Source organism: Geotrypetes seraphini, chromosome 4 (genome assembly GCF_902459505.1).
Source record: "Geotrypetes seraphini chromosome 4, aGeoSer1.1, whole genome shotgun sequence".
Lineage (NCBI taxonomy): Eukaryota > Metazoa > Chordata > Amphibia > Gymnophiona > Dermophiidae > Geotrypetes > Geotrypetes seraphini.
In genome coordinates, this window is record NC_047087.1 from 48,774,753 (window position 1) to 48,786,890 (window position 12,138).

The 12,138-nt window shown below is 46.2% G+C and overlaps 1 protein-coding gene across 3 annotated transcripts in view; it reads right to left on the minus strand.

Annotated features, from left to right (window-relative positions):
* The window catches only part of MYLK3 (myosin light chain kinase 3), a 138,246-nt gene that overhangs the window by 37,320 nt on the left and 88,788 nt on the right, over positions 1–12,138 (minus strand). For all 3 annotated transcript variants that reach the window (XM_033943550.1, XM_033943548.1, XM_033943549.1), the window contains 3 exons: positions 7,539–7,648; positions 3,111–3,252; positions 104–174 (listed from right to left, as the gene is read on the minus strand). In XM_033943550.1, the coding sequence (XP_033799441.1) occupies positions 104–174; positions 3,111–3,252; positions 7,539–7,648 (323 nt within the window). The remainder of the gene's footprint in view (positions 1–103; positions 175–3,110; positions 3,253–7,538; positions 7,649–12,138) is intronic.

The window sequence follows — 12,138 nt, forward strand, 5'->3', positions numbered from 1 at the left end:
GAAAGTAACTGAGTATCCATTAGGGATATGCATGCCATTATGTTATTTGTGCTTGGTTATGCAATTTCATTATCATTTATGTTATTTCCTTTAAAAACCTTACCTTCTGGCCAGTCCAAAATCAATAAGTTTAATTTGATTTCCAGTACGGTTTACACATAATATATTTTCTGGCTGTAACAGATGAAAAGGTGTAATTTTCAATCGCATACAAACAGGACATAGGTGCTAATAATTGCTATTGCTATAAGAAATATGAAACTGATAAGGAAAAGACTGAAATAAAAGTTCCACCCCTTTTTCAAACAAAGAAAATCTCTAAGGGATTGATATTCAGTAGTGCTGCCTGATTCAGGAAAAAAAATTTCAATTCGATTCAGCCTATTGAATTGGTTTTTCAATTTGATTTTTCTGCCCAATTGGGTGGGTTTTTTTTTTTTTTTTTTTCAAACATCCTGGTGGGTTTATTTTATAGCCTCTTCACCCCCCTTGGCCTTCTCCTAACCACACTGGTGCTGTGGTGTAAACAAAATAAACAAACAAAAAAGACTTTTCCTCGCTCCGTTAAATCCTAGCTCACGTTTGCGGTCTAACACCAGCTCTGGCAGGATACACGTTTCAAATCTGACATATTGTAATCACAAAACAGAAAATAGAATTAGTTTTTCTACCTTTTGTTGTCTGGTCATTATTCAAATCTTGTTGGTCCCAGGCTCTGGTTGTCTTCTGATAACTTGCTTGCCAGGGTCTCCTTCTTTCTTCTTTCTCCGTGCTAACCATCCATCTGCCATCTCTGTCCTCCCCTTCCGTTTCCCTTCCGTTCCCCGGAGGTCTGGCATCTTTCCTTTTTTTCGTCTCCCTCCACAGATCTTTTCTTTCATCCTACCCTTTCATCCTGCATCTCTCCCTCCTTCTTCACCACCACAGGGTCCACCATCTCTACCTTTCTTTTCCCAACTACCCTCCTATCCAGTATCTCTTATCACCCGTCCACACCATCCCTTGTGTCCAACTTCTCTCCCTTTCTGTTCCTTCCCTCCCTAAATCCCATTGTCCATCATCTCTCTCCCTCTCCTCTAAGAACCCATTAGTTCTTCCCCTCCTCAAAGTCCAGCATATGCACATCTCTTTGAACCACCATTCCCTCCCTCCTTCCGTGTACTTCTACGCCAGGGCCCCCCTCCCCTGAAGGCCTGCACCTCCCCCTGAAGGCCTGTACCCCACCCCTGAAGGCCAGTGCCACCATCCCTGAAGGCCTGTCCCCCCCTTGAAGGCCTGTCTCCCCCCCTTGAAGGCCTGCCTGTCCCCCCTGAAGGCCTGCCTGTCCCCCCTGAAGGCCTGTGCCCCCATCCTTGAAGGCCTGCGTGTCCCCCCTGAAGGCCTGTGCCACCATCCTTGAAGGCCTGTCCCCCCCCCTTGAAGGCCTGCATCCCCCCTGAAGGCCTGCCTGCCTGTCCCCCCTGAAGGCCTGTCCCCCCTTGAAGGCCTGTCTCCCCACCCCTGAAGGCCTGCCTGTCCCCCTGAAGGCCTGTGCCACCATCCCTGAAGGCATGTCCCCCCCCCCCTTAAGGCCTGCATCCCTCCCTGAAGGCCTGCCTGCCTGCCCCCCTGAAGGCCTGTCACACCCCGAAGGACTGCTCACTGCCTCCCCCCCCCCACGGGAAGGCCTACGGGTTCCCTCTAGCCTCCCACTGGTGTCCGGCTTCCCCCCTGGCCTCCACACACCGTTTACCTTATAGGAGCAGCCTGCAGAGAAGATCGCGGTGCTAGCGATCTTTGCAAACTGCTTCGGAGCCGTTTCCTCTGCCGCGGTCCCACCCCTCCTCTGACGTCAGAGGCAGGATCGCGGTGAAGGAAACAGCTCTGAAGCAGTTTGCAAAGATCGCTAGCACCGCGATCTTCTCTGCAGGCTGCTCCTATAAGGTAAATGGTGCGGGGAAGCGGGAGGCCAGGGGGGAAGCCGGACGCTAGGGGGGGAAGCCGGACACCAGCACTTCCCGACTGACCCTCCCCCCTTGCCCTTTAAAGCAGGCGCGGCAGCAACCGGCCAGCAAGAGCAGCACTGCCACTGCTGCTTTAGGGGGCAAGGGGGGAGGGTCAGCCGAATCAGGAAGCCAATTTTTTTTGTTTGTTTTAAATCGATTCAAATTGATTCACCCAAAGTGAATCGGTGAACCGATTCGAATTGTGAATCGGGCAGCTCTAGTAAGTAGCTCACATGCCATATCCAGCCATGAGCTGATCTAATCCCAGATATTCAATGCTAGGGCATGTGCAGCTCCCGGCACTAGATATCCAAGTATATACCCTGACCAGTGACATAGTAAGGGAGGGTGCAGAGACAGACTGTCCTGAGTGCCGTCTTCACGGCCTCCTGTCTGCCTCCCCCTCCCCCGGCACCTCCTTAAACATCCACTAGCTGAGCAGCAGCATCCACTTGCTGCTCGCTCCGGCCTCTCGATTTCCTTCTGATGTCACATCCTGGTAGCAAGACAAGGATGTGACATCAGAAGGGAGCCGTGGCCAGCACAAACAGCAGGTGGAAGATTCTGATCGCACTGGCGATCATTTTTAGAAGTGCGCAGGGGGAATGGGTGCTCAAGCGGCAGAAAGAGTAGGGGTGCACAGCATGGCGATGCTCCCCCCGCCCTCCCGGGGCTAAACTCCCTCACTACAACACTGACACTTATCTAGAAGTTCAGACCCATGCCTGTTTAATTGCCACAAAGTTAGCACAGTTCAGGCCAAACTCTACCCCCAGCCCATCCCCAAACCTAGCCAGTTAGGAAATGGCCAGCTAGTGGAGATATTCAGCAGCATTAGCCAGTTAAATGGCACTGAATATTAGCTGCCAGCGCACTCAATGGGGTTTAACCCCCAGTTAAACCTTTTCGAATATCTATCACTAGAATTATTCCCTGGACAATATTTAAACTATTATTGTTAACTGGTTTTGTAATTGGTTTGCAATTACAGTAAATAGCTTCTTCCTAATGCTTTTCAAAGATCTTTCTACCTGAAATAACGCTTAGTGAAATGATGGACACCATGAACATCATCAGGACATATAAAGCAATATGGCTAAAGAACAGGGCGGTAGCATAACTGACCTTAAGATCTAAATGAAGAATGTACTGTTGATGCAAGTAATAAACTCCTTCACATATTTGCTTTGTAAACAGAATGGCATCCAACTCAGTTAGGTTGTAGTTTTCATCTGTGATTCGATCAAACAATTCCCCGCCATCAACACTGTAAGATGAGAAGGAGAGGAAAATGCAGACACACACATTTTGATTCTGTAGATGCCGGCATGTGAGAACTGCTAGGGAAATGTGATACAGCCCTGGCTACAGAGACGCTCTATCCCAACACAGCATCAAGTTCAGGTCCTCTAGGAAGAGGAAAACTGACTTTTCTGAGATCTGCATATACTTAGGGTTTGGGTTTAAATCGGTGGTTCTCAACTCACTCCTCATGATACACCTAGCTGGTCAGGTGCTCAGGATACATAACATGAACATGCATGAGATAGATTTACATGCAAATTCATCTCATGCATAGTCACTGCAGATATCCTGAAACTTGGCTGAGTGGCTATCTCCTGAGGAATGGGTTGAGGATCCCTGTTTTAGATTATTCTTTGTTCACTCTACTTTTGGGATACAGTTCCATCAGAATCAATCACTACTGTACACCAGACTAAGAACCTTCACTTACAAGCTGAGGTACTTGGATTTTATTCCACATTTTTATAGTCACAGAAACATGATGGCAGATAAAGGCCAAATGGCCCATCTAGTCTGCCCATTATCTTGTCCTCTCTCTAAGAGATTCCACATGCCTATCCTACGCCTTCCTGAATTCAGACACAGTCTTTGTCTCAACCACTTCTTCCGGGAGACCGTTCCACACATCTACCTCCCTTTCTGTAAAAAAAGTATTTCCTTTGATTATTCCTCTCTTATCCTGCCTATTGCCCATTCACTACTTCTGTCCAGGTCTGTTGCCTTTTTCTCTAAGTGATGAAAAAAGATAAAATCCCCAGATATAAACCAGGAAAGGTTGAAAGCACTGCACACAAACAAGCTACAACCCTAAATAAATATATAAATATATAGATGTGAGGCCTCAGTGCTCTAGTAAAAGCTATGGTGCACTGATTACCAGGGCTCCTTGAAAGCGGGGCTCTTTCTCAAGCCACGTTGTGCACCATCATAGGACCCACCTGTGCACAACTTATAGTGAATTTAAAGTGCAATAAATAAATAAATATGAAATCAGTAAACTTAGAATGCAGTGCTCTCAACGATTCAAGGTTAGGACTCAAAACCAGCGGTCCTAACCTTGAATCGTTGACAGCACTGCATTCTCAGTTTGCTGATTTCATATTTATTTATTTATTGCACTTGCACTTTAAATTCACTATAAGTTGTGCATAGGTGGGGGCCTATGATGGTGCACAGCGTGGCTTGAGAAAGAGCCCCGCTTTCAAGTGGTAAACCAGGAGCACTGGTAATCGGTACACCATAGCTTTTACTAGAGCACTGAGGCCTCACATCTATATATTTATAGGTATATCACCTTTATTTAGGGTGGCTTGTTTGTGCGCAGTGCTTTCAACCTTTCCTGGTTTATATCTGGGGATTTTACCTTTTTTCATCACTTAGAGAAAAAGGCAACAGGCCTGGACAGAAGTAGAAGAACTGCAACAACTGTATTAAGATGGAGCCCGACACAGCCTGTGTTTTGGCAACAATACCTGCGTCAGGGGTCAGTATCTGCCAGGTCCATTCTATGCGCAAAGCGGAACACACAAGCTACAAAGTATTTACACCAACAGGTGATGCATCACAGTATAAAGCTTTCTCTTCCCGTATTTCCTATATTCTGAAGTACCTGCTTATTAGTATTTTTGCCAGTAGAACACATAAAGATCATCTTTCACAGTCCTCATCTATGATCAGGAACAGGAAACTGTAAGCTCTTGTTCATTACTCGTTGGTTTAAATAACCAGTACACTGCTTTCTTCCTGTATTGGCTCTGGCAGATACCGATCCCTGATGCAGGCATTATTGCCAAAACAGGGGCACGTCGGGTTCCATCTTAATAAAGTTGTTGCATTTCGTCAACTTTCATCCAGACCCGTTGCCTGTTTATCTGCTTCTACTATAATTTATTCAACATAGAGCTGCTCGACTTATCTTCCTTCAGCATTACTACAACCCCTCTCCTAAAGTCCTTATGTTGGCTCTCCATCTGCTTCCACATATTGTACAGTTCGGACTTCTATTGCCCACCTACAAAGGCATTCACTCTGCAGCTCCTCATTACTTACTATGTTCTTCTCTTTTACTACACCCTTCCTCATGGACTCTGACAGGTAACTCTCAACTGGGCCCTTTGCCTTCTTTGCTAAACCTCAAGGTCTGTTCTTTCAAGCTTGCTGTGTTTCCCAGGAACAGACTTCCTATTATGGAGCAACATATTCCTTCTTTTACAGAATAACCTGGTATAAATTCTCACACCTCAATTAGGCGCGGATCTCTTATTTTATCAAAATTCCAGGAACATCCCTGATCCACCTAAGTCCCTCCCATGGCCGCACCCTCTTTTCAGATCCACATGCACATTTTATGTGAAGATACTGACAGCTAAAGGTGTGTACACAAATTTAAATAATGACAATTAGCTCTGATCATTGATTTAGTGCCCAATTATCAGCGCTAATTGCCTTTTTAATTAAATTGCATGTGCAAATTGGGTACACACCCATATTTGCGCATGCAGTTTTGAGTGCCATATATAGATTTAGGATGAAAATGGATCAAGAGAGTAAACTTATACAATAGAACTCACTATTTATTCAGACCTCATACACCCAGAACATTACTCGAATTGCTTTCATGCCCTTGCTGGGGTGGTGCATTCATCATTGGTCTGATGTTACTTTAACTTCAGGCTGTAATGAAAACAACTGTGTGCATCCAGATATACTAGAAGAAGAACTTAACTTGTGCTCTAGCACTAGTCTGAATATTTGCCCTGTTAACTTCTGGGTGACTCCACACACCCAGATATTCAGTGCTGCAGCCCAGACAAGGGCTGGCACTGACTATCGAGGCTGCGGCGGTCAGTAGTCTATGAATCTCTGACTGCCATGGGCTGAATATTACTGAGCTGCCAAAGGGGAAGGAGATTCAGGGTCAGCTCTCTGCCCACCCTGCCTCAGCCCGCCCATTGGTCCACCCAGACCGTCCATCGTTCTACCCCAGCCTGCGCAGTCTTGCCCATTGCTTCATCCCTGGCACAGCTGTGAGGCAAAAGAAGTTGCCTCCCTGTGCCAATGCAGTAGGAAAGGCCTTCATTAAAGGTAATTTCCGGCTGCCTTGGCACAGAAAGGCAACTCAGTGGGAGATCCTCAGCCATTCGGCGGGAGGGCAGGAGAAGACTCACAAAAGTGGGAGATTCCTGCTGAAAGTGGAGGACTTGGTAGGTCTGATATTACCACCTCTCTTTTTTGAGGCTGTTCTTATTTCTTGATTTTGCCTCTTTTATACATTTTCCTGCAATCTTTTGATCATTTTATATGTTATTTCAACTAGACCATCAGCTCTGTAAAGCAGGGACCCTCTTTCTTATGTGTGCCTGCACTACAATGTGTAAGCTTGGTAACACACTTTGAAATAACTACTATATATACTCGAATATAAGCCAAGATTTGGGGGCAAAAGAAATGGCCCAAAATGGAGGTGTCAGCTTATATTCACCCCACCCCCCATTGTAAATGATATGCAGAGGGAACGGGAGGAAGGCACAGTCAACTAGGACAGAAGGCGGGAGGATTTCCTCCTGTCCCGGCCCACCGCTGGACCACCAGGTCTTAGACAGACCGGGTAGAGGCCTGCAAGGCATTGGGAGGGAGGACAGGGGACAGAGCCGGTCAGGAAAGGAGGGAGGGAGACAGGGTGCAGAGCCAGGGAGGGAGGGGGGCTGGGTGCAGAGCCTGGCAAGACAGGGGAGGGAGTGAGGAAATGGAGTTGGGTACAGAGAATTTGGGCCTTGACCAACCAGGTGACCAGGACAGCTGAAACCAATTCCTTTCAGCTTCCCATACATTATTACGAGGGTAGTTTGAAATGTTTGGTAAAAAAGCAAATTAAACAATGTAGTCTCTAACAAGGGCTAGACACTTAAGGGTCCTTTTATTAAGGCACGCTAAATGCTAAGGCATCCATTATATTCTTTGGGCGCCTTAGCATTTAGCGCACGCTAAATCGATTAGCGTACCTAAATAAAAGGACCCCTTAGTCCAGAAAGTTTCCAGTGTTTTTTCATAAGCCATTTTTTCTATGATATGAAAAAACTGGAAGTTCACTGGACTAAGTGTATAGCCCTCGATGGAGACTAACTTGATTTTTTTTACCAAACTTTTCAAACCTGCCTCGTACCACCACCAGAAACAAGCCTTGGCGGCCAAGATATTCCTATCCCCATTAATAAAGTGCATTCTTAATAAGCTAATAGTTGAACCTACTACTCCACAATCAAAGTGATGTTGTTCTTGCATTCGAATGCATCAAAAAGCTGGATCAGATTCACGTGGTTTAACTGGTTCATGATGTTTATTTCATTTTTCACTTCTTCCTGTTCAAGAAAAAGAAATTGACCAAAATTTTTAATCTGATTCAATGACACCTCATGCATCAAAAGAAAATTAAAAAGAGAGACTGTGAAGTGCTGAAAGATAACTCAGTCACACACTTTTAAAAGCCAAACTTTGCTAACACTAAAAAAAAATATATATATAGAAGGAAAATATTATTCTGACTCACTGCATAGCAGCTCATTCCTTTTTTTTTTTTTTAAAGTAATGGGAATAAACCTTGTAATCTGTTTTTAATTCTTGTAAAATTACTTACAAAGTATAATTAACTTTCCCTAAGAGCACCAGCAGACTAACTCATTGTCAGTGCTCTCAGGCCCACACACCTCACCCATTCCCCAAAGGGGCAGCAAGACCCATATATTTGGCATTTACAAGGAAAAAGGAGTCCCAGGTCTGGGAACCATTTTGAATTCTGTCACTGAGGGAGCTCCTGCTACATTATAGATTGGGGGTTCCTCCTGATAATGGTCATGGTAGGAAGCATTCCTTTCTTTGTATTTTAGATGAAGGGGTTGAGGTTATTAACCAGGGGGCAGATCTTCTGGGGTGAGGGAGAGTGATGTGCCAGAACAAGAGGGCCAAGAGGGTGTCTCAGTGAGGGTGAGAGTTAGAGAATGACACGGTGAAAAAATTGGTCCCCGTCACCGCCCCGTCCCCGTCTCACCATCCTCTGCACCGCCCCGTCACTGCCATTCCCTTCACCGCCCCGTCACCGCCACTGCCACCCCATTCACCGCCCCGTCACCACCACTGCCACCCCATTCACCGCCCCGTCACCGTCACCGCTGCATACATAAAAGCCTCAAACGGGTACAATTTTATATACTTTTCTAATATCTCCCCTATGTATCTGCCATTGCCCCCCCCTGTGTCCATATACCATCCCCATGGCATGTCCCCTTTTTGTCTCTGTCCCTATGCCCCATGCACATAATTTCCCCTCTTTCTGTTACCTTCCTGTGTCCAGATTTCCCCTATCTTCCTCTTCCATACCAGTGTGTCTCTTCTTTTCAACCCCATCTAGCTTTTTTCCCTCTTTCTTCCCCCCCCCCCTGCTTCTAGCATCTGGCTCACCTGCCTGTCCTTCCCTTTCTTTCCTGCTGTGGGTTTTTCTTTCCGTTTTCATCACCTTGGCCCAGAATCCTTTTCCCTTTCACTCCCTCCTTACAGTCTGAGCCGGGAACACGGGTGATCGCACGGTCCTCGCAGCCCCCACCCGCCTGCCCAATCGATCCTAGTGTTTAGCCAGCTCTCTCCCTTCTCCTCACCTTAATTTGCAGGCTTTCTTTTTCAGCGACCTGCACGCTTTTCCAAAGAGCCGCACACGCGCGGCTGCTCAGTGTTCAATCTTCTGCTCTGCTGCAACTTCCTGTTTCCGGTTGCGTCAGAGCAGAAGATCGAAACTGAGCAGCAGCGGCTCTTTGATAGCGTGCGGGTCGCCGAAAAAGAAAATCTACAAACTAAGGTGAGGAGAAGGGAGAGAGCTGGCTAAACACTAGAATCGATTGGGCAGGCGGGTGTGAGCTGCGGGGACCGCGCGATCCTTCATGCCTCACTGTGGGGACAAGACCCATTCACCGCCCCGCGGGCGGTGAATGGCCTTGTCCCCGTCACCGCAGCGACTGCTAGTTTTCTTCCCCGTTTTCGGCGGTGACCCGCGGCTAAAATGCAGTGGCCGCGGGTAAACCGCCACCGTGTCATTCTCTAGTGAGAGTAAGGCTGTGGAGGTTTCTACTGCAGGTAGAAGGGAAGTCACTTAGGGGTTTGCTGCCAAATTGTAGCCCTATGGAGCTGGTAACAAACATGCAGAACTGACTAAACTGTTGTACTCAGTTTCCACAGTTTAGTACTGTATTTCCCCATATATAGGCCGTCCCACATGATAGGCCGTCCCATTGTCCGTCCCATTGTGTAAGAACATAAGAAGTGCCTCTGCTGGGTCAGACCAGAAGTCCATCGTGCCCAGCAGTCTGCTCACGCGGCGGTCCAACAGGTCCAGGACCTGTGTAGTAATCCTCTATCTATACCCTTCTATCCCCTTTTCCTTCAGAAAATTGTCCAATCTCTTCTTAAACCCCAATACCGTAATCTGTCCTATCATGCCCTCTGGAAGCGCATTCCAGGTGTCCACCAACCATTGGGTGAAGAAAAACTTCCTAGCATTAGTTTTGAATCTGTCCCCTTTCAACTTTTCCGAATGCCCTCTCGTTCTTGTAGTTTTCGAAAGTTTGAAGAATCTGTCCCTCTCTACTTTCTCTATGCCCTTCATGATCTTGTAAGTTTCTATCATGTCCCCTTTAATTCTCCTCTTCTCCAGGGAAAAGAGCCTCAGTTTCTCCAATCTCTCAGCATATGAAAGGTTTTCTATACCTTTTATCAAATGTGTCGCTCTCCTCTGAACCCTCTCGAGTATCGCCATATTCTTCTTAAGGTACGGTGACCAATATTGGACACAGTACTCTAGATGCGGACGCACCATCACCCGATACAACGGCAGGATAACTTTTTTTGTTCTGGTTGTAATACCCCTCTTGATTATACCTAGCATTCTATTTACTCTCTTAGCGGCTGCTGCACACTGTGCCGTTGGCTTCATTGTTTTGTCCACCATTACTCCCAAGTCCCTTCCTTGGGTACTCTCACTCAATAAAATCCCACCCATCGTATAGCTGTACCTCGGGTTTCTGCTTTCTACATGCAATACTTTACATTTCTCTACATTGATCTTCATCTGCCATCTCGTCGTCGATTCCCCTAGTTTGTTCAGGTCCCTTTGTAATTCTTCACAGTCCTCTTTAGTCTGAGCACCACTAAATAGTTTGGTGTCATCTGCAAATTTTATTATTTTCCACTTCGTTCCTGTTTCTAGATCACTTATAAATATATTGAATAGCAGCGGTCCGAGCACCGACCCCTGCGGAACACCACTCGTGACCCTCCTCCAGTCTAAGTAGTGGCCCTTCACGCCTACCCTCTGCTTCCTACCCGCCAACCAATTCCTGATCCATCTATGTACGTCTCCTTCCATCCCATGGTTCTTCAGTTTCCAAAGTAGGCGTTCATGGGGTACCTTGTCAAAGGCTTTTTGGAAATCTAAATATACGATGTCTATGGGGTCTCCTTTGTCCATCCTTTTGTTAATTCCTTCGAAGAAGTGCAATAAGTTTGTTAGGCACGATCTCCCCTTACAGAAGCCATGCTAGCTTGTTATCAGTAGTTTATTTCTTTCAAATGCTGCCTTTTTCAGTGCTTCCGCCATTTTCCCCGGAATCAAGGTCAGATTCACCGGTCTGTAGTTCCCCTGGTCATCTCTTGATCCCTTTTTAAAGATGGGCGTAACATTGGCTATCTTCCAATCCTCCGGGATTACGCCTGTTTTCAGGGATAGATTGCAAACTTGCTGTAGTAGTTCCGCTATTTCCTCCTTTAGTTCTTTCAGAACCCTTGGGTGGATTCCGTCCGGGCCCGGCAATTTGTCAGTTTTTAATTTTTCTATCTGCCTGTGTACGTCTTCAATGCTTACCTCCATGGATGTTAATTTTTCTGCTTGGTCTCCTTTGAAGATCTGCTCAGGTTCCGGTATGTTGGATGTGTCCTCTTTTGTAAATACAGACGAAAAGAACATGTTTAGTTTTCCGTCACTTCTTTCTCCTCCTTCACCATTCCCTTCCTGTCTCTGTCATCCAGAGGTTCCACCTCTTCCCTAGCCGGTCCCACCCTTCCCTAGCCTTTAACATATCTGAAGAACGGTTTAAAATTTTGTGCTTCCCTGGCTAGCCTTTCTTCATATTCTCTTTTGGCTTTTCTAACCACAAGGTGACATTCTTTTTGATACTTCCTGTGCTCTTTCCAGTTCTCCTCAGTTTTGCCCTTTTTCCATTTCCTGAATGAATTCTTATCACCTAAGGCTTTCTTCACTTCTTTACTTATCCATTCCGGGTCTTTTGTTCGACTCTATTTGCACCCTTTTCTGAATCTGGGGATATACCGATTTTGTGCCTCGCTCACCGTGTCCTTGAATAAAGATCAGCCTTGCTCTACAGTCTGCCATTTCTTTGAGGTGTTCCTAAGTTTCTTCCTTACCATTACTCTCATCGCTTCGTAGTTTCCTTTCTTGAAGTTAAAAGTTGTCGCTATGGTTCTCGTTCTGTTCGGTATTCCTACTTCAACTTTGAACTTAATCATATTATGATCGCTGTTTCCCAACGGTCCCGCTACTTCCACTTCCTTCGCAGGTCCTCTTAGCCCATTTAGGATTAGATCCAAAGTGGCATTCCCTCTTGTCGGTTCTCCGACAAGCTGCTCCATGAAGCAATCCTGTATAGCCTCCAGGAATCCGCTCTCCCTAGGGCATTTTGAGCTTCCAAGACTCCAGTGTAGGCCATAGAAAATGCCGATTTACATTTTATAACTCTTAGATAAGCCGCCCCATTAGATAAGTCGCGATGTTACTGGAGTAGCTGAACTT